At 36.8% G+C, this 23,406-nt stretch overlaps 3 protein-coding genes across 6 annotated transcripts; 2 read left to right on the forward strand and 1 right to left on the reverse strand.

Annotated features, from left to right (window-relative positions):
* The first annotated feature begins 4,788 nt into the window (after positions 1–4,788).
* LOC147852082 (putative folate-biopterin transporter 7) lies at positions 4,789–7,722 on the forward strand. 2 transcript variants are annotated; one of them, XM_087334321.1, is made up of 2 exons: positions 4,789–5,092; positions 6,366–7,722. In XM_087334321.1, exons 1-2 carry the CDS (start codon positions 4,813–4,815, stop codon positions 7,562–7,564), a joined length of 1,479 nt encoding a protein of 492 aa, XP_087190447.1. In that variant the 5' UTR covers positions 4,789–4,812; the 3' UTR covers positions 7,565–7,722. The 2 variants fall into 2 exon arrangements, with proteins under 2 accessions (XP_087190447.1, XP_087190449.1); XM_087334323.1 differs by having other exon boundaries at positions 6,408–7,722.
* A 4,361-nt stretch (positions 7,723–12,083) lies between these two features.
* Positions 12,084–13,866, forward strand: LOC147852083 (uncharacterized protein At1g01500-like). Its single transcript, XM_087333738.1, has 2 exons — positions 12,084–13,046; positions 13,393–13,866. Exons 1-2 carry the CDS (start codon positions 12,327–12,329, stop codon positions 13,630–13,632), a joined length of 960 nt encoding a protein of 319 aa, XP_087189864.1. The 5' UTR covers positions 12,084–12,326; the 3' UTR covers positions 13,633–13,866.
* A 1,707-nt stretch (positions 13,867–15,573) lies between these two features.
* On the reverse strand, positions 15,574–20,499 carry LOC147852084 (acyl-acyl carrier protein thioesterase TE3, chloroplastic-like). Of its 3 annotated transcripts, none has more exons than XM_087334507.1 (6): positions 20,266–20,413; positions 19,925–19,996; positions 19,249–19,349; positions 18,070–18,179; positions 17,627–17,722; positions 15,574–16,035 (listed from the first exon to the last, which is right to left on the reverse strand). In XM_087334507.1, the coding sequence occupies exons 1-6, from the start codon at positions 20,391–20,393 to the stop codon at positions 15,919–15,921; spliced, it is 624 nt and encodes a 207-aa protein (XP_087190633.1). In that variant the 5' UTR covers positions 20,394–20,413; the 3' UTR covers positions 15,574–15,918. The 3 variants fall into 3 exon arrangements, 2 of the variants coding, with proteins under 2 accessions (XP_087190633.1, XP_087190634.1); XR_015531481.1 differs by having other exon boundaries at positions 15,983–16,035; positions 17,627–17,726; positions 20,266–20,499; XM_087334508.1 differs by lacking the exon at positions 19,925–19,996 and having other exon boundaries at positions 20,266–20,416.
* Positions 20,500–23,406: the final 2,907 nt, after the last annotated feature.

Raw genomic sequence — 23,406 nt, forward strand, 5'->3', positions numbered from 1 at the left:
GAGAAGGGCATTACGATTGCTTTGCCATTCCTCTAGCTCATTTACCCTCTATTGGGGACATGCTTGTTGGAATTGTCTTGATGATGACGTAGAGAAATTTGATATCACATGTACAACTATGTACAGAGGGGAGAATGGAACTATTCGATTGATCGCTAGTAACAGTGCACCTACAAGTAATGCCTAGAAGCAGAAAATTGGTGATCTATGGATGTGGCTAGCACCCATTGTCATATGGAACATTTGGACCGCAAGATGTACCAGGGTATTTTTAGCAAACAAACAGCCTCCAGCAGAATCTATTAAGCTAATATGGCACACTTTAATAACTACATTGAGGGCCCAATATGAGCGGATTGATGGAACTAATGATGCCTCTGAATTAATGAGGCTGAATTTCAAAAAACAATCGTGTACTACACCGATGGCTGCATAAATTGGAGTGGATATATGATGGCAGTACGTAGTACAAGATGGTTGTTCCCCCCTCCCATTAGATGATAGAGGGGCGTGAATGACATGAGAAACATGGAGAACAAACATGTGGGCTATTTAGTGTAAGATAAATAAGTGATGTAGCCCATATGGACGTCGATAATGTCTAAAGGTGTGTATTGTATGTCATTTTAACTAATGGAGTGTATTCTTCTTTGGAAAATACTTTTACTACATGATAATGACAATCTCCTCCTTTCGTTGAATTAGTCAGTGGTGTGGCCTACTGGTGGCAAACCTTGGCTAAGCCAATCATGGTAAGATATTTATATCATGCTCCCATGAGCATCTATTAAAATGGTGGTGTCTATAAGGCTCATCTCCCAAGGTAGGTACAATGGGTACCCATCTTCACTACTGCATATCATAGTGTTTTAAGCAAGTCGTTTTGTGAACTTCCACCTAAAGTAGTTGTGTGTTGACTCGTGTTGGTGTTAATAAAGCTTCTAACTTCTTGGTGGTGTAATATTGCTTCAAACATTTTCCATTAATGGAACTCGGGATATCTTTGCTATCGAGGTTTTATAGTTTGCTAGCTCTAGTCTTACTGTTATGTGACCTTTTCAATTGGCACGAGAATATAATAAGCATCGTGGATTCTTCCTAAATGTATATGTCCTTCATTTGATTGCCATTCTAAGATTTCCGATGTGTTTTCTTGTGAGGATGTTTGTTGAGAACTCTAAATCCCTAATAGCAACACCAAAATCTTGAGAAATAAGACAAATGCTTAGACTTAACTACGATGGTAGTTATGAACCTCATTGATCATCGTGTTGATATTTGAGTGAACTAACACCCTCTCAATAGTGAGGCAAGCAGGAGTGAGTCTCAATCTCTCTCAAGTGCACCAACAAATTAGCTAGCTCACTTGGGCAACTTCTAATCATATCCTTCTTCTAACTCTCAACACTATTAGTAACAAATGTATAAGTCAAGACTCGGCTTAAGTAATGCATTTGATCAATAACTTGATTAACTACTATATAAAGAAATTAAGAATGTATACAACTTTATTAACAAATGTATAATAACACACATAACTAAGCCAACCACACTCCTACAACAAGATAAAGCTTACTCACTTAAGATTAAGGCTTATGGCTTAAGCTCTATGTTAAGAAAGAGGATCAAAGCTTACTAAGAGAAACATTGAAATGTGAAGAAGAATAAGAAGCAAAAGGCTTTTAACTTCATCACTTCATCTTTATACTTATACATTTAGGTCATTATTATGAAAAACACCCACCCATATGAGAAAATGGTGCATATAAACATCTTGATCTAACTATGTATATACACCAAAGAACACATGTGCTCGTTCTTCAAGGTAAGGCAACCCCATTACTGCAACAAAATTTAGAAAATATTGCACATAAGTATGCAATTATTCTTTTAGGATAATATGGCACCAATATTAGAAATGAATACATACTAATTAGATTGTCCTACAATAATTTATGACAATCTTAGCACATTCAAGCTAAAATGCAAGACAACTATATATCTACATCTAATCAACATGATCTCGTTCATAGGTGCAACTAGTTCCCCGTGGGGTAGTTGGATTATTCACTAAGGAAACAAAGCACATAACCACTTACAGACAAAAATAAGTAGAAACGTAGTTCTAATGAGTCTTTGTTTCTTCTTGATCATTCTAAGAGATAATAGAAAAAGCAAAAAAAGGTTAGGGATGGAAGAGAGAAAATCTTGCATTTCTTTTCATCTGGATGAACAAATTCACCAATCAATGGTGGGCGGTCAATTCGCAAAAAGTAGTTTTTATTTTGTGCACAATCTAACTTTTGTGACCGAAAGCATGCTCATGTCAATGAGACAAGTGCATCGGAAGAGGCACTGGAGGAGTAGCAAAGGTCCTTAGATGGTCTTACTTTTAATCTTTACGATAATATAAAATCTAATTAGCTTCGAAGAAATGCTCGTTGATGATGGTCACCTTAGGCCATGCAAGTTTCTCTTCATTGTTTCCAAGTGTGTTATCATTGAAAACCATATTACTGATTCGATTTTGAAGTCGCTTTCATGAAATTTGAATTGGTGTATGTTTACAACACATTATAGATGTTCTAAGAGATACAATATGGATGGATGAAACTATTATACATGGTTGACATATCTAAGTCAATGCATTCTTCTTTTGCCAACCATAATTCTCTCTTGTTGGCCATCATACCTTCATCTACGGTCTAATTTATTTGTAAATAAAGGAGCAAGAAATGATTACTTCATTAATAACAAAAGGAAACTATATTTTTCCTTTTTTTCCGAAATGGTTTATATTATGTCTAAAGTGATTTAAATGATAAATGGACACTTCCAAATATTCCTAATAACTCCATCATGAATTTTTTACCATTTTCAATTGCTCTTAGGCTGCCATAGACATTCATTATTGCACTACATTTTGCATACATATCTACCAAAGCATTGCTAAGTACAATACACCATGTTTTTCTAGCAATCCCTTGTTGATGATCTCCTCGTGAACTTCCTTTCCCCTTATCAACTGCTTGTACATGGCCACATGCCTCATGTCGGTGGAGGGAAACTATATTTTTCTTGGATCTGGGAAGTTTACATATAATAGAATCACGTCGTATTCAATCACAATGCTCATTCATACCGTGAGTCAATTTAAATGGTGTACTCTTGACTAACAAATTGATGAAGATGCTAGCATTTGATTTTGTCAAATTAGTTTACCCTCATTAGCCCCATTCTATAAAAAAACCACAACATGCGTAGATTGGGATCATATATTTTATCTTCATTACAAATACACAAATATTTTATGAGGCTTAGTGAGGTATGGATCTAAGACAAAGACAAAGCCAAAGAAAAAACAAACAATTGAAAGAAAGAAAAAAAGAAAAGTAGTCTAAACATACTTGAGGAAAACATGACAAAACATTTCGTGTTCTTATATCATCACAACGATGTATTCCATATAAAATAAAAATGGAGTGGAGGCAACACATTGGTGACACGACTATTTTCAATATGAGAATACCAATTTGAGACCAACCGAGATATTTAGGGGACTATGAGTGTCAACAAAGATTGTGCAGTTTTAAAGATCATCTTGCAATCGTTGTCGAGGAGTGATGTTATTTACTTTCCAAAGTGCGTGGCTTTAGAATACATGCATACAAACATCATGGACTTGGCATGCTATATTTGAAAATGGATAGAAAACTTTAAAATCTTAACAACAAAGGGATATAATGGGGATTCGGGAATAGTAAATGTGAAATAATATGAACAATTGGATTAGAGCTTGTAATTAGGATGCCGTACACATGCTACATTTTACGTGCGTAAAATAAACATTTATATAGTGATATTGTGCACAATGTGTAATAAAAGATCAAATATCAAGATTGTAGGGACATTGGTGGGTATCTCAAGCCTATCACACAACCAAATTATTGTTGCAAAGAGCTTGAAATCAACAATTGATATATTATGGATCTTCGCATCTGTTTATTGCCTCACATAAGTGATCAACTATTGACCTTAAATTGGTGTTATTGACGAGTCAGAAATTTAGGAAGATGTTCCTAATGATCTAGGAGACACTTTAAATGATGGGGTCTCTAGACAATAACCATTGTGCTCCCTTTATCCAAACAAAACCACATCATCTCACCAAGCAAACAGGTTATAATGTACTAGAAAAACATACCAAAAGCCCCACATAATAAACATTTATCACAGGATGCGATACTTTAAGTTAGCTTGACCAATTGATGGACATAAAGGTAAGCTACTACTCCATTAGCACACCATGCTCAAAGACAAAACAAACTACTCTCCATCAACGAGACATCAATGTGATGAATGCGCAATCGCATTATGGATCCAAAGCCCGAACCCTAACTACTGTTTTGCGACACAACACGAGAAACAATGTGCTCGGATCGAAGATGACCATGGCCGAAATCCTTGGTTGGCACCAGGGTCTCGAGACCCACCAGAACCCCTTTCCTTTTGTCAGGATCATCTGCTCTCTGTGCCACACTCCTAAGGCGTGTCAAGGTCTCGAGAGACTCACAAGTATGTACGCAAGAAGTTCATGTTCGTCCTTCTGGGCTTATAAATACATACAAGTAAATATGTGAGTATCAATTAGGTTTTATAAATACATACAAGTAAATATGTGAGTATCAATTAGGTTTTTAGGTCCCCAGAGGCTTTGTGGGCGATTTGGTCACACAGTGGTATGTGGGCGATTTGATCTGTATACACTGACTGATACTACACACACGTCTGTAACTGAAGAAATCATTTGAAATGGCTTTCTGGGTTCCTTGGATCAAGCCTCTCGAGCTCATCTATGGCCTTCCTCTGCTACATCTTGTTTCCCTGGGCTACTTTGTCCAAGGCTTCAGATGCTTCCCTTGGTTTGCCGTCAATTTCTTCTTGAAAGATGCCCTCTCCGTCGATCCATGGACGCTGCAGATCGTCCAGAGCACCGTGAACCTGCCCATGGTGGCTAAACCCCTCTATGGTATCATCTCTGATACCATCTACATCAAAGGGGCTCATCGAGTTCCATACCTTGGCTTGGGAGGTAAAACAAAGGCATCCTTCATCTGGTCCTCTCTCCAATTTCTTCTTCTTTTTGTTTTTTAAACGCCTGTTTTGTTCTTTGTTGGATTCTTTTTATTAAGAATACATATGTCATACATGCCCTAAACCCTAAACACATATATATGCATACATACAGGCACACACACATGAATGTCATACACCCTACACACATATTGCTCATGTACAAGAATGCCACATGTGCCCTTATACAGTCATGATGTCACCTATATGTACTTGTATGCCTACGCTGACAAGTACATTTATATCATATGCATTAGACCGACATATCACGCATATTCATGAATCCCATATGCTCCTCTTATGCCCTAAACCCACATATGTGCCTTTGTACTAGTATTCTGTCACTTACACATACATGTATGCCTATGCCTACAAGCACATTCATGTCATATGGCACACATACATGAATGCCATATGTGCCTCATGTGTCCGAAACCCACATATGTGCCCTTGTATGCTGTCTTCTACACATACATGTATGCATATACCTACAAGGACATATATGTCATATGCTCTAGATACACATACATGAATGCTGTATGTGCCCATATGCCCTAAACCCACAATTGTGCCATGTGCTGGTATGCTGTCACCTACACATACATTTATGCCTATACCTACAAGTACATTATGTCATATACCCTAGACACTCATATGGCATTCATACATGAATGCTGTATGTGTCTCATATGCACTAAACCCACATATGTACCCATGTGCAGGTATGCTGTCACATACATTCATACATACACCTGCAAGGACATCTATGTCACATGTCCTAAACCCACATATTTCACAATGTAGCGTAACTGGAATTGTCTTGTGAAATATCTGTAAGCTTTCTTGAGGATGGTTTGCTTCATTATTAGCAGTTGCTTGATAAGACATTGCTACCGCTTTCAACGCTTGGGTTGCAGAACTGTAATGTTGCTCTTTAGGAGAGAAATATTGTACTATTTATAGCATAATGATCTCAAAGTCGCAATATGAAATATGAATAATGAGTTGAAAGTTGTGGGACTTGAAATTGTAATGCCATTCTTAGTGATTGTCAGTGTATCTTGAGCCGCGGAGAGTAAATTTATAAAGGCGTTTTTAGGCGAAAACGTGTTTGTTAAATGTTAGAGCTCTAATTGGAATATATGAAGGAAGGTACTTGCACATTGTGTTTTAGCGTATAATGTCCTGTTTACAAAGATGATGGCTGTGGAAAACCCTCTTCTTGTTTCCAGGACTTCTACAAGCAGTCTCATGGGGTGCCATTGTATACATAGGGGCCTCTTCCGTATCTACGATTGCAATTCTTCTTGCATTAAGTAACATGGGAGCTTCTATGGTAGATGTTGTGAACGATGCCCTTGTGGCTGAATGTTCCAAGAAGAAGAGGTCGAATGGTGAACTTCAATCTTTTGCATGGTTATTCACAGCCTCTGGTGGAGTCCTCGGCCATTTAATGGCTTCTCTTGCCCTAGGTTGGGTTGATTACAAGCTCATATTTTGTCTGTATGGTTTACTTCTCTTGTTTCAAATTGTGAAATCCATTTCGGTTGACGAAGCATCATTAGGAGTTAGATCATCTCCTTATATTGAGAAGAAGAACCAAATGGTCTCAGAGATCTCAATGCCAAAACGCTCAACCAAGCTCCTTTCGAGCCCGATATCATCAGGCACAATTACATGTGAAGAAGAATTAGAGAATTCCAGCATGTCGGAATCTATGGTGCCTGAAGAAGAGGAGCATGTAAAAGTGATTGGAATAAAGCAACAATTCTCCGACCTTGCTAATCTTATGAAGAGAGCAGACATATCATATCCCATGGCATGGTTTGTTGCTTCCTATGCTTGCATTCCGACTTTGGGGGGAACAATGTTTTACTTCCAAACACAACATTTGAAGATAAGCCCATTTGTGATAGGCCTAGGGAAGGTGTTGGGTCAATTGGGATTGATGGTTGGAAGCCTTTTTTATAGCCAATATTTGAAGGGCACATCATTGAGGAAGTTGTTGGGGTCAGTACAAGTTGTGCTATCGTTGTGTGTGCTTTCTGATATACTTCTAGTGAACAGAGTGAATGTGATATTAGGGATTCCAGATGCATGTTTTGTGCTCGGGGCTTCAACATTGATCGATTCAATAAATCAATTTAAGATATTGCCATTCACAGTATTGCTGGCTCAATTGTGTCCGCGTGGGAAAGAAGGCTCTTTATTCGCCGCTTTTATGTCTGTCCAATGCTTGGCCACCATTATGAGTGGGTATTCTGGGGTCATGCTCGCATCTGTGCTCAATATTTCATCACATGATTTCTCTAATCTCCCTCTAGGGATATGTGTGCAATCCATGGCTACTTTGCTTCCACTCATATGGATGTCCTACATTCCCGAAGGCAAAGTTGGCACCTTGGAATCTAGGGTTGGAAAAAGGACATGAACAATATAGAACCTTTGTACATGTTTATGATATTTTCTATTGGCCATGTTGGAAAAGGGCATAAAACATATGCACCTTGACCTTCTAGTGATGTGTTTTGCAAATCTAGAGCATGTTTTCTTTTGAACATAATGAATACACTTGGCAATGGAAGAGAAGATGATGTTTTATGGTTCATGACCAATTCGCTAAATGGATACGTGCATCGCCAAATGTATACATAGCTAGATTGCTGAAAAAGAAATTATAGCTACTTTAATAATAATGATGATGATGCTGATAAATTATTGTTCTCTAAGGACCCAATTGATCAATCCAAGGGACCTCCCAACAATGAATGGAATCCCATTTCTAAAGTGTTGGGTTTTGATGGGATTTTATTTCCTATTTTCCATCCTGCCCCTCCTATGGAAGTAGTGCGCATGCATAGTCTAGACTTCTAGAATGTGCAAATAGACATGAATTTGAGAACATGAAAATTTGTCACCAAGAACATAATTATGTTGGGCTTGTGCTTTTTATCCCAAGGTATCAACATTATTTAAAAACTTCTTTGTATGTTTGTAAACCCTAAACCCCTTTAAATTTTCTTGGACGAGGTGCGATTGTTTTCCGCATGAAAGGGTTTGAATCACAATGGTATCACAAAAAACCATAGCTATGAATACATAAAAAAGCCATGGCTATGATCCATAAAGAAGCCATAAGTATAATCCATAATCAACATTTAAAAAACTTCTTTGTGTTTTTCTAAACCCTATGAAACTTCTTGGATAGGGTCTAATTGTTTTCCACATGAAAGGGCTTGTACCACAATGCTGTCAAAAAACCATACCTATGATTGGTAATCTCTCTTGTATCATGGTTATGTGATTTGCATGAGGGTCCAATAGATGGTTCCTTGTTTGTGTGTTTTGCAAGTGCTCAAATTGTTATCTGGTATGCTAGATCAATTAATTTATTCTAGTGTATAATCCTCTATGTGGTTTACACCCATTTGCTAATTTCTAAGCGAAAGATGGTGACGGTTTTGCAAATGATAATGACATTGTGTATTTTTTCCTAAATATTTCTATAGAATGGGGCCTTCACCTTGTTCCCCTCTTGTACATATATCCTAGTGAAGTGAAAATTTCAATCTTGGCATTCGCATATGCACATACACACAAACATGAGTGCATGGACCACCCCTTCCATCCTTCAAAAATGATGGCATATTGCATATTTTCCTTATATTTCAATACAGTGGTGCCTTTGCCCTTCTCTCTCTTGTACACACATCCTAGTGAATTCTTTAGGTTGGGCATCGTGTGCACACATGCACAGCCTTGTGTGCATCTGCCCTGCAACAATGTTACTTATATCGAGACAAATTGACCATCAATTAAAATCAATGAATGACAAAAACTTGATCAAATCAATGAATGCAAATGCAACCATTTTTTTAAAGCTTGATTTCTCATAATGACGATTGCAAAAGTTAGTTTATCACAAATGAATTGCTTAATGATCAACTATTTAAGTTATTTAACTTTTTAAATGGGTTATTTAATTGATTCTAGTGTATGTGTTCTAATAAGTTGAACAATCAAAGTAATTTAGCTTTTGTATGATGCCTATGTGTATACATATACAAATTTACTATATCTTAATCCACACTTCTTTTGGGGCGAAATGATCTTCTTTTAGCATGTTTTTGAGATTCTCCATGACTATAATGATACCGAAAGTTGATATGAAATGACATCATAAAGTTCAAGAGACACGTAACACATAATAACTTTTTATAAAGCAAAAAGTGATGAAGATTTTTCATTGAAGCCTTTATGCTATTTTGGTGATTAATAATAGCTCATATAAACACATAAGCATGCCTATTATAGGAGATCAAAATTGTCATAATTACCTTGCCAGCAATTGTACTTTTTATGATTCACTCTATTTTTCCTTCTTGTTTTATCTTGCATACATACACTCTAGTAAGTAATGGAAAGCCTTTTCTTTTAGAGCCATGTTGATTTCTACCAAGAATGAGCTTGTGATCATACAAAACATGAATATAATTTAGCAATGATTTTTTGGGGTTGAACGATTTAATTAAATGAAGGATATACATGACGAAATCTCGATACATTTGTTGAAATGCTTGAATATTTGATCATACGGAAGTAGATTTGTGCGATGATCTTAGGACCACTAAAAGGTCCAACTTTGATATAACCATGAGCTTGAGTGCAATTCCAGGACGCTTTGAAAATCTATAGTCACATGTGAAAATATTAGCTTCATAATAGCATAATAATTCTCACGTGATGTGTGAAGAAAAAAAACGTCAAAATCATCTATCTAGAGGGCCATAATATTGGCATATGGTTTTGCCTTTATACTGAAGAAAAAAAAGATGAACACTTACACATGCGCACATTGAAATGATCAACCTAAAGGTCTTAATACTGGCATATGGTTTTGTCTTTATATTGAAGAAAAAGGAGATGAATACTTGCAAGTGTGCACATTGAAATGATCAACCTAAAGGTCATAGTATCAGCATATGGTTTTGCCTCTATATTGAAGAAAAAGAAGGTGAATGCTTACACACACGCATTAAAATCCTCAATGTAGAGATCATAGTATTGGCATTTAGTTTTCACTTTACATAAAAGAAAAAGAAGCTAATCATGCGCCCACAGACACTACTACTTAAAAGACGAGTCATGAGACCTGCCTTTCTCCCACAATCCAATGAACATGATAATAAAAGGAAAATTTCCAAGATTGTATCAATGTGAAAGCTCAATTTAAATTGTACCACATGATTTGGAACTTGATGGATTTCCGCGATTTTTATTGAGATTGTTAGGTGAAATACGAATATCCTACCAGATCATGAAGGCATAAGCATTTTGCTCAAATTAAACATTCGTGTAGTACTAAGTAGTATGGCCTTTCTCCTTATTTGCATACGAAGCTATACAACTTAAAACTAGTTACTTATCAAAACAAAAAAATGTTCATAACAAAACCTTTGTTGATTGTGTTCTTTATGAAGCATCACTTGGATCTACTGACTCCATCTTTGGGCGTATTATATAACCATACTATCGGAATTCATTACCATATAAAATATGTTTTGTCCCCACAACCTCCAAGAGGGTTAATACTCAATTATTTATCTTCAAAGAGAAAAGCGTCACGTGAGTACAAAATTATTGAAGAGAATGAGGTAAAGGGGGTACACATTAATTTCGCAATGAAATTTGGCCAAATGGGATGGCTGATATTGGTTCCATGTTGTGAAGATGGGGCTTACTTCAAATGACACGCAAAATCCAAAGAGACTTTGATAACAACATGTTTTCATTTCACGAGACTCAGAGGATTGAGCCAAGCTTCTATTGAGGAGACGCGATCAAAGTTGTGTATTTGCCCATAGACAAAATTCCCTTGAAATCAATGCCTTGAATACATCTCAACAATTGATGATAATGACATCTCCATCTATAGAAATGGTTGCTTGGTGAATCAAGACAAGCATCGATAGCGACATCTCGATCAAAAGAAATGAGACCGATCGGCGATTTCCAGAGAGTCAAAAGACAATTGAAAGTTCGGGTGACAGAAAAGGCTCATATATGGCATGCGATAAACACCATGGGTTCGATAACAAAGGGCACACAACGACATGTGACGATAAGCAAGCAGAGGAGAAGGCAAAGAAAGTGTTGGGTTGTCGAGAACACAATGCGAAGCAAGTAAAAGGAGGCTAGGCTCTCAAGGTGTCAGTCTTGCTCTGTTTTTGGTTTCGGTCCGTGAAGGACAAAGGAAGGGCATGGGCAAGAGATTTTGATCAAATTAGATTGTCTACTTGCCTTGCCTTGCCTAGGATGTGGAATCGGCAATGGCTCGGCTCAAGCCTTAAACCGAATCGGTAAACCGTTTTTTAATGGTTTTATGGTTTGGTTTAGGCTTGAGCATCCTTAACCGGTTTGAGCTTGATTTGGGATGTCTCAATTTGATCGAATTAGATTGTCTACTTGCCTTGCCTTGCCTTGCCTTGCCCTGCCTGGGATGTGGAATTGGCAATGGCTCGGCTCAAGCCTTAAACCGAACTGGTAAACCGTTTTGGAATGGTTTTGTGGTTTGGTTTAAGCTTGAGCGTCCTTAACCAGTTTGAGCTAGATTTGGGATGCTCAAGCCGAACCGAACCGAACCAATTTGGGACAAACTGGTTAAGGCTTAATCGGCTTGGCCAAACCGGTGAAGGCTTAATCGGCCATGAAACCTTCCTTTTGTAAACTCCCAAACCGGCAAACCAGTGAAGCCGAAACCGAACCGTTGGCATCATGGATGGAGGAGGGTTTTTGGGGGTGGGGGGAGTTGCTATATTTTGGAAGGACGCCCAAAATAGGTCCCAACTATAAAATTGGGGATATATCGACAAGAATGGGGCTACAGAATAGAAAAAGAAGAAGATAAGATAATGCAGAGAGAGAGAGAGAGAGAGGGAGACAGAGAGAGAGATGGATATTTGGGCAAGTGGGCAAATAGAGCCCCCGAAATAGAAGAGACCCCCCCGCCCATTAAAGTGCAGAATCCACATTTTGTGGGCGATGGTGACAGTGACATTGACAGTTCCAGAAAGCCAATGATTTCTTCTTCATTCTCCTGCTTCACATCCCTTCATCTTCTCCTTTCTTTCTTGTTTTTCTCCTTCCATGCCCATTAGTGTAGCCTCTAGTCCGTCCTTTGCATCTCTTATGCGATGGAAATCCAAGTGTTTTATGTGAGAATGAGTTGCCCATGTCTTGAAAAAGCTCCTCAATCCCTCACAATCAGATGTGGGAATTCTAATAGTAGCACTCATAACAACAGCAATGGTGGGCTCAATTCAAGTCTAGAGATCAATAGAGCAAAAATCTTCCCTTCACAAATGGGTGTTTCTTTAACATTAAGAAGAGATAGAATGGATGCAGATTCAGCTGAGGCTATATATGTCTGCACAGACATGGTGAGAACTTCCGATTCATTCCCTTTCTTCATATGTGATGATCAAGAAGAGACTCTTGTATGTGCAAACATCAAAAGGTCATGTAACTATGGGACTCCTTCAATATCTAAGATGTCCAATAACTGGTCTTTGGAATGTAGTTATGTTTCTTCTTCTTCTTCAAAAGCACAATTTTGTAATGGTAATGGGCTTCTTAATGTGAGGGCAGAGGGTGATAATATCTCTTGTATGGAGATATGCGTGGCGGGCCGGGATTCAAACCACAACTCTCCAGTTATTTTAAGCAGCACCTTACAACTTATCAGCACAAGGAGGGTTGCAAGGCATTGTAGAAGGAATAGTTATAGTACTCTAGATGTCATACTTGAACATGATGAAAACGAGAATGATGCTGATAATGGTGATGGTTATGATGTTTTTGGCTATGAATCTTCAAAGGAAGGTTTCATGGTGGATTCCAATCTTTCAAGACAGGTACTTGCCCTTTCATTTTGCTTTTCTTTAACTGAAGCTCGCACATAAGCATTTGGTGGGCATTTTTAGCACAATTAAGTTTTCTAGGTATTTTCAAACATTCGATTTTGGGCGTTTTCATATAAATTTTGTGCATTCCATACACTACAAGAAAATTTGGGCATTTCCATACAATAAGGTTTGTCCTAGTTTTGGGCATATTTTTTGCCCAACTCAGGTTTGGGCGCATTTACCACATAATAAGCCTCGAAACTTGAAAATGATCACATTTCACGCTATATATCATCATAGCATTGCAGTAGTTGTCTTCCACTCTATTCCATTGATTTGTTTCCATGGGAATTAGGTTGAAGAGCACATGTTCTACCGAGAATTGGATCTTACATCAACTCCACCTTTGGGTTTCTACCGACAAGGTGCCTATTTTGAGGCCGACGATGATGGTGAACTCAGTTGGTTTAACACTGGCGTAAGAGTGGGTGTTGGCATAGGCTTGGGTATGTGTGTGGGTATCGGAGTTGGTGTTGGTCTTTTGATGAGAGGCTATCAAGCAACTACCAAAACCCTGAAAAGGAGACTATTATAAGTCTATAGTTTGAATATTTGTTCTACATAATGGGCTAGATGCTTTGTTTTAGATGCTTGTATGATCTCGAGGTTCCTTGAATGTTTTTGCTTATGTCAAAGAACAGATGGCATAAGTTATGGGAAAAGATTGGCTTAGTGCAAGAGATTGTTCTATAGCTCTTTGTCAAGGGGGCTAAACACCAAAACAAGTTCGATGCCATGGTTCAATTCCATTTTATTTACACTCTTCTTACCTTCTTCCAATATGCACTTTCCATTTCAGTGTATGTAGATATCATGTTTGGTCTCATCCATTAATTGTCATATTGTCTGATTTGTATTTATATAGAATCCCTGTTGATGATTTCACCATGCAACGATAGAAACTTGACCACTGAGTAATGTTACTTATTTATGATAGGACAAGGTTAGTAAGTAGAATTAATTTCTTTGAAATTCTCCAAACATGAACAATGAGGCAAATCGATGTCGAAAACTCCTGCTTGGTTGGTTATGATGAATAGCAGAGAAGATAATTGCGAGGATTTTTTATGATGCTCTCGTTTTAGCTTAGGTTTTTTAGGATTAAAATCTCACCCAAGCTTTATTATCCTAATATAGATCTGTTTGGATAATGATGAGCTTCTAAGCTCTATCTATGATGAATAACAGAGAAGATAATTGCTATCAATTTTTATGATGTTCTAGTTTTGTATTCGGATTTTTAGGATTAAAATCTCACCCAAGCTTTATTATCATTTGCAAATAAGACACTAAAAAAATAAAAATAGTCATTCTAGTATTTATTAGTGCTAGGTTTGAAACTGATAGCATTCTGATGTTTATCATTAATCATAGTACATGAACCAATTTTGGAATGGAGAAATAATAATGGCCATTCAGATCTTAAAGATTTTTCCGTCGATGCATTGCAACCATCCATGGAATTATAAAAAGAGCTAAAACTTTATAACCATCGAAGGTAATAAAAAGTGCCAACTTTGTTCATTCTCTAAACCCAAAGGATATATGTGAGAGTTGGAACACTATCTCAATACAAGTATACGGAATATCTTGCTTCCACTGCATTCTCCTTTTGTAAATGAGGAATTTAACCATCGAAGGTAATAAAAAGAACCAACTTTGTTCATTCTCTAAACCCAACGGATATATGTGAGAGGTGGTACACTATCTCAATACAAGCATACAGAATATATTGCTTCCACTCCATTCTCCTTTTCTAACTGAGGAATTATAACCATCAAAGGTAATAAAAAGTGCCAGCTTTGTTCATTCTCTAAACCCAAAGGATATACGTGAGAGGTGGAACACTATCTCAATACAAGTATAAAGAATATCTTGCTTCCACTGCATTCTCCTTTTCCAAATGAGGAATTATATGATGTAATAGATGTTAATAGATAGTTGACTAGGGCAGCTGATTGTGCCTGCATTATGATGAGAAGTGACATCCTGTGCACTTTGAATGTAGGCATGGTGTGTTACCTGAATATCGAGGAGGAAAAAGAGCCTGCACTATCTCAATGTACTTTTGGTATGGAACGCATCATAACTCATACGGATGTAACAAGATAAAATGATGGCAAGATCACCGCCAACAATGACATTAGGCAACCTCCTTGTCACAAAACCAAACTCATGAGGGACCTAAACAATAAAATTCAGCTACTAGTTCACTGCATTTTAACTCATTTTTCTTCTTCTTTTCCCACCCTACCCAATTGAAAGTACTTTGCAATGACTATTTGCCGCGTGGGTCATATTGCTTTCTTGTCATAATATACAAAAAACCATTCAAGTCCCTATGATAAGTGGACAATGTGATACTAGTTAACATAACGCAACTCCCATGAGGATTAGAACTTAGATGTGAGAACTACCAAACCAATTTTCCTTTCAACCTACATACATATCACGGTATATACCATTGGGACCATCAAAGAAGAACTTGTTTCTCATACTTCAATTGGAACATAAAACGCAACTAGTTGCTCAAAGAAATAATATTTCATCATGGAACCGTAGTTTACAAGAGAATATCGTTTCAAAGAAGTGTATACTACTAAGAGAAAGCTATTGACTTAAAAACTTTATACACACATAAGCTTCTGATACCACATCAGGAAAAAATGTTTTCAATGACATGTCTGAAATGTTAAGTTTCACAGCAATCCTTATCTAGCAGTAAGGAAATTTTTATGCCTGAAATGGTACAATGCTGACTTAGTGGGTACTTAAGAAACAATGTGGATTCTATGAGTTGAACTAGTTTTCCTCTAGCAACTCAACTTCCCTCCTCCCGAAGGAAAAGAGCAAGTTTCGATTTGAATTCAGCTGGAAATCTCACAGGCTTATAGTTCTTATCAAGACATACAACCGTCGCCTTTGCTTCCAAGATAACCTACCACCATACAAAGAAATTTCATTGATTATGTTTTTGAGAATGCACTAAGTAACATGTGTTATTTATAGAGCTTGTGTAATGTAAGAAGAATTATAAATTCCTACTGGTCCTGTTGTGATTATCAATGCTCATATTGGATTACAATGCCGGTCAAAATGAAACTAAGCACATAAATGAAAGGAATTAGGTTACTGAATATGCTTGTTGAATATGCCTAATCACCTTATCAAAGATGTCGCCCAATAACTTATTTGTGCATGTAGTAAAGAGCAAAGGAACAAACAGCCATAAGCTTAATGGAAAAAGAATAAATGACATAATCATGGCATAATGATAGGCGTCTTACGAGTTCTGGATCATACTTTTAGTTTGCACAGTATGGTTGTGTTGTATAGAAAAGTAAAATATAAAATAAAACCCAGAAAAAGTTCATGATGGAATGATGATTACGAGTTTTGGATCATATGTTTAGTTTGCACAATATGGTTGCGCAGTTGTATAGAAAAGCAAAATATAAAACAAAACCCAAAAAATGATCATTACAAGTTTTCGATCATACTTTTAGTTTTCGCACAATACGCTTGTGCTGCTGTATAGAAAAGCAAAATATAAATAAAACCCAAAAAAAGTTCATAAAGGAATGACCATTACAAGTTTTGGATCATACTTTCAGTTTTCGCACAATACGCTTGTGCTACTGTATAGAAAAGATACATTTAAAATAAAACCCAAAAAAGTTCATAAAGGAATGACGAGCATAAAATAAATAAAGCAAAGAAGTTCATCATCAAGGAAAGGTGTGATTTCTGTGAGGGCAAGAAAAATGAAGGAAAAAGCAGAATAATCATAAAGACAAAGGAAGGTGTTTAAAGCAACATGAAATTGGCTTCCAAATTACGTAGGTGCTCATGTGAATGAGAGAGAGAGAGAGAGAGAATGTGGGTGGGTGGGTGGGTGTGGGTGAGAGAGAGAGTGAGATTCTATTAACATTTTCACATAATATATTTGAAAGAGAGTAGCGTCTCTTGATGTTCAAGAACTTTAAATCAGCTTTGAAATTATCAAAAATAAATAAATAAATAAATAAATATATATATATATAGAGAGAGAGAGAGAGATTTTATTATCATCCCTGGAGTGAATCTGCAGAGTCACTAAAAATATTTGGAATGGAAAAGAAACAATTCTCCAAAGATAATGGGAGACAAAGCTAGCTGAATTAAATAAGCTTTGAAATTGCACATCCTTAGTACATGCAGCCCATATTCCCATTATCAATACTTCAAACCTACTCAATGTTGTATCAAGCCCGTTAGTGTATGTTTAGAAAAGTAGCATTAGAATTTGTGAGGTTTGAATCCCAAATTGATTCCTATTATATAAATATACTTAAAAAGCTAATTGATGCTAGATCAAACCAGTATTTCTTCATTCAGAAAAGTGGAAAGAGAATGTTATGACTGAGGCCCCAAAAATATTATATGAACATGTTATATATATGCACACACACACACACACACACACACACACACACACACACACAGATAGGTAAAACATGTGAAATGTTTCTAAAGGTTGCATATCTCACCTCTCGGTTCGGAAGTTTGTAAATGATATGTTCGAAAAACAATCGTACTGCTGAGCTTCCAGTAATTCTTACAGCAACTACGAACCGATCACCACTCTGGCTGTATCTCATGTCAAAAGACACAATTTCATCATTTCATTACCCCTCAGTTTGACTTTTAATTCAAACTCAAACAACCACACTTGATGTAGAAATTACAAAAGCAAATAAACAATGAAAAATATTTGAATGATGGGAAAGGTCCAAAATACCCATGTTTTTCCAGAAATTTTCCAAGTGTCCATGGTCAGTCCTCATAAGAGAGAACAAAGAGAATAATGCATTGAACATGTAATTGCTCAAAGGAATAGACAATTGGTAGAGAGGGAGTTGACAGGGGTATTTGGGTGAAAAGGAAAATTCAATGGTATTTTCGTTTTCAAATATTTTGCATAAGAACATACTCTTAAAGGTGCACGGTACTTGAGTGTCATCTCTGACAATGCAAGTGCATTTCCTAAGCGAGCTATTCCATCTGGACTTATCCCGATCGATTCACATAATTCGTGGCGAGCTGCATTGGCATTGCATCATACAATCAGCTTATATATATATATATATATATACCTTCTTAACGCCAAGACAAAAAGAACCGAGTTTATGAATATAAAAAAATAAAGAGAAACTGGAAAAATAAGGATTAAAAATTAAAGAAACAAAATCATTGAGCAAAGAAGATGAATGCTATGAAGAAGAGAAAGTTAATACAGGGAAAAAATACAAAATACCTTGTATTTTTTTTATTTCCCTTAAGTGGTCAATTCGTCCCCCCGGTTCTCCCTTTTGGGGGCCAACCAGGGATGTTTGAAGAAATAAAGAAATTTCCAAGGGTTTCCCTTTATTAATAATGATATTAAAGGACATGGAACAAACAAAAACACATAAACAACAGAAGAACTATGAGTTCATTCATACATGTTGAAGATAGAAAATCCTAATTTAAGAATCTCGTTACTCTTTCATGTATGCCTGAAAATAGCTAAAAGACAATTACATCAGTTTAGCATGTCGAAGAATTAAGCACACAACCATCCCGACATTTATTAATTAGCTAGAATCTAATTATAATCAAACAGAAATGGTTAGAACCTATATCAAACACACATTTATTAGGAAGAATCTGCTTAAAAACAAACATGCATGGCTAGAGTAAGTTACATCAAAGCAACAATCGTTAGCAAGAATTCTAAGTACAATCAAACACATGTGATCATGGTTACAACACATTAGTTAGGTAGAATCTACTTAAATTCAAACATAAATGGCTAGAGTCCACTTACAAGTTATATCAAAGAAACATATGTTAGCTAGAATCTAATTACAATCAAACACATGTGATCATGGTTACCATTCTTTTATTATGCATTGTCTGAAACATAAGAACATAATTCGCATCAGTCTGAATGAGCAATACGTCAACTTTATCCACTGGAATACTATGAGAACTCATTAAAAGCACTATAAATGGACAATACATTTCACTCTTGTTAAACAAACAATCATATATGCATTTGCGCTGTACACGGAAAATCTCCAAGGCATCAATTGACCACATAACTCTAAAATTGAGACAAAACATTTACCGTGTTGGCAATAGCTTGCATATGTGGCATTATTCACTACTCCATATTGATCAAGTTCATAGTCCCGAACTTTAAACTCCACTTCAAATGCATGTGGCATGCTGAGGAAAGATGTACAGAAGAACCACAGAGCTTATTAGCATCATACATTGAAACATAAAACATGTGATGCTAACCATAGTCATGCAATTAAAAGCTTAGCAAAAAAATTAGTCTAGATTTGGAAAGGTCATCAATCATCAATCTGTTGAAAACAACCATTCAGTTATGTAATCATACATATTAATCTAAACTTATCATTTAAAACACTCACGGAAAACATATGATTCTAGTCATACTTATGTAATCAGTAAATTACAGAAGGATTGGTGTGGATATGGGAAGGCCTGAGCCTATCATTCTGCAAAGACGAGCATTTGCTCATGAAGTAGTAACACATAAAAAATTAGACGGTATTTATTATCTTCATAAATTGACCATTGATATAAGCTTAGATCGTCACAAACCAATCTTCATAAATTCAATCTACAAATTGTCTTCATTAATTCACAAACTCACAAATAATTAATTATCTTCAACTTTTCATAAACAAACTGCTCCTTAGACCTGCGATTCACAATGTTCCATCTAAAAGATTGAGAACATGCAAATAAGCTTCATAGAATTCATGTTTTACCTTCTATCACCAAACAAGTTCATGCAAAGAATTGGAGAAGAAGAAGAAGAAGAAGCGTGAAACCGATACTTTCTGAAAAAGATTGAGAAAATAAGAATTTGTTTTGGCTTATGTAGTCATAAACGTCACCAGTGATGTAGCATTAAGAAACTATGATTGGAGAAGTTTAAGCTACTACCATGAACGAAAAAAAAAATTTGGTGAAATGTCACAGTTAGTGAACATGTTTTCAGTTCATCTATCCAAAAATATGCACAAAATACTTCATGAAATCTCCCATTTTTTTTCTTCATTGTTCTTTTATTTTACATACACTATTGAAATCGACCATTGGTTTTCACCTTCTGTCAGCAGACAAATCCACGCGATGATGAATAGGAGAAAATGTGGCAGAAGAACGGATCAGATCTTTGCGGAGAGGAGGAGGAGGATGCGACCAAGGCTGAGAAACAGACGACGAGCAGGGCATTATGAAAGAAGTGGAACGCGAAGGAGGAGGAAAGGAGTGGGTAAAGCCGCCATACGAGAAGAGCTTCGATGTTGCAGCAGCCATGGCCATGGCAGAGAGCAGAAGAATGAACGAATTACACAGAGAGAGAGAGAGAGAGAGAGAGAGAATGGAGAACAGAGTTCGTATATACAGCGTATATACAAACATACAAAAAAACGTATACGTATACGTATAAGGTGAGAGCTGTACATTATATATCTATATATACATATGAACCATACGTGCATTCGCATTCGCAAGAAACAATAGAATTGAAGAACATGCATTCGCGAATGTTTTCAAAAAATTCGAGTATGGTAAACACCCTCGAAGAATGGTAAATACCATACTTTTGGATTAACTATTTATTATGAGGTAAATCAACCTAAAAAAAAAGGAGAAAAAAGAAAGAAAAAAACACAAGAATGGTTGAATAACATTCGCATTCGTTTTCCAATGTAAGAAAACAAATGTTATGTTGTACGAACACGAAATTTACGTACTATGAATATAACTTAAGTTAACTTGAGTTCTAGTAAAAACACATGTTCTATAAGGAAATGGCTTTGTACTAGGCCTAGTTTCATTTCCATCCAAGTCTCTCGAAAAGAAGCGAGAGGTCAAAGGGTTTCAATGTGGGGGTGGCTCGTGGTCCCAATGTAAAAGATACCGCAACCATAGGTGCTAAGCGGCGTAGCTCATGTTCCTTTACCTTCTTAATCGTTTCTACTCCACATCGAGGAACTTTGAAGCCCGACATCCGAAGTCATTTGGTTGTTCTTTGCATTTCTGCTTCATTAAGAGAGAGGCTGAGTGGTGTACGTGTGTCCACATTCATCGTCTCCCCTTGTTCTTGAAAAATTATATTAGTTACATGTTGGTGAATATTAAAATGATTATGGTTAACATTTTGTAGTTTTTCCTCCCGATGTTGTTTTAGCTCTAAGATATACCTACCTAGTCTCTTTATATTCGGGGTATCTAATAGTTTGGAGAGGGTCTTAGTATGTCTTGGTATTTTGCCCTTATCTCGTCATAAGTTGGACACTTGCATGTAAAGTGATATTCATCCTCTATCTCTATGTGACATGACCTACATAGCCTTTCCTCTCTAGGGACTCCATTAGTACGACCATTCTCAATCTCAAGTTTGTGAGATGATATCCTAAGTTGTCCAATGGCCACCCTTAGTGCATTTGATAAGAATGTATCTAGATATTTTGGTCGTGTAATAAAACCTAACTTAGAGAAGTGCAAGAAGTGTTCCTTATAGTACAACATTTTAGATGGGGGTGGCTCTCGTGGGGCGATCCATTTAAATCGGGTGTAAATTTGCCATATTTCTTTGCGTATTACTTTATTACGGCCCTCATGAGAGATTAAAGTTTGGTTAGTCCCATGGTTATACTTAAGGGGAGGTAGGTTGTTAATGTTTATACCATTTGCAAGTAACCAACTCACTACAATGCTATACCAAGACCTAGTGTCTCCGAATGCATATAAGGATCGGGATGCCTCAAAAGCTTGACGGGATATCATATCTTTGTGGTTGGCTATGTATCTTATGAATAAAGACTACCAATCGGAAGAGTGCTTATACTAACATTGGGGGAAAACTAAACTCTACTCTAATAATGTCATGTGGTACTGTCGATTTGCTTCGGAGTTGACGTGATAACATCATCACCAAAAGTCTCTCCAATTGCGTCCACATCAAAGATGGTAGACCTAGAGCCCATACTACTTATGTATACATGAGTGAAGGGGTCACTAATGAGTCGAAGAGCCATCCCTTAGTTCGTGGCTCTTGAAAGTATGCCTGGTGGCATTGTCTCTCTAAGAGTGAGAGGCATGCATACCCTCTCGTTAGCATATCTTTGGCTGCCTGGGTCATCGAGAATTTACCTAAACGAGCACTAAAAGTGACTCCCAGATATATATATGATCCAACTACCTCAATTGGGTTATGAGAGAGGATTAGGTGACATTTTCTCCTCACTCGAGACAATGTATGAAAGATAAGGACTTCCGTTTTCGTTAGATTCACTACCAGTCCTCGTTGTGTGCAAAAGTCATCTAGGGCATTAAGATGCTTTTGTAGGTTGTGTTCAGACTCTGAGAGCAAGACAATGTCGTATGCATAGAGTAAGAGACTAACTTGCGTATCCCCAATTGCTACTCCATTGCCTCCCTTCCTAGTAATAAAATCAATGATCTCATCAATGTAGATCCCAAAAAGAGTCAGTGATATGGGACAACCCTGTTTTACACCAATGGTGCTAGTGAAGCAATCAGATAGGCCACCTAGGCATCTTACGCACCCAGAGACTTGATCATATAGAGGATAGATGACCCAAATCATGTCATTTGGTATCCCCAAGCTTTTAAGCCTGTCAAACAACCATTGCCTAGGAATTGTGTCAAAGGCTTTGCGGAAGTTCACAAAGCAACAATATAGAGTTTGTATATACAACGTATGTACAAACATACAAAACGTGTATGTGTACTTATACGTATACGTATAAGGCGAGAGTTGTACATACATATATATATACATTGTATGAACCATATGTGCATTCACATTCGCGGATGTTCTCGATGTATGGTAAATACCATACTTTTGTATTAATTATTTATTATAAGGTAAAGTTTTTTTTTAAGGTAAGAAAGTTGAGGTAAAAAGTGTAAAAAAAAAAACATAAGAATGTTTTGATAACATACGGATTTGTGTGCATTCGTATGAAAACGAATGTTTGCCAATGGATTCGAGTATATTACGTACTATGATACATACGGTTTGGTGTGTATTTTTCATTATTTCCCAAAAATACCCTCCTCTACCCAACGCCCAACACACGCACACACACACTTGGCCACCGGGATGAGTTTTCTAATTATTTTTGTTTGTGGAATGGCCCTCAACTTCTTCTTTGTTTCACATCTGTGAACAAATCGAGCGCCCGCCTCTTTGATAACCGTTGGCATGCCCATC

This window comes from Azolla caroliniana, unplaced genomic scaffold, assembly GCF_043228905.1.
Source record: "Azolla caroliniana isolate FFs.n. ecotype wild unplaced genomic scaffold, voAzoCaro1.0.p SCAF_18, whole genome shotgun sequence".
NCBI lineage: Eukaryota > Viridiplantae > Streptophyta > Polypodiopsida > Salviniales > Salviniaceae > Azolla > Azolla caroliniana.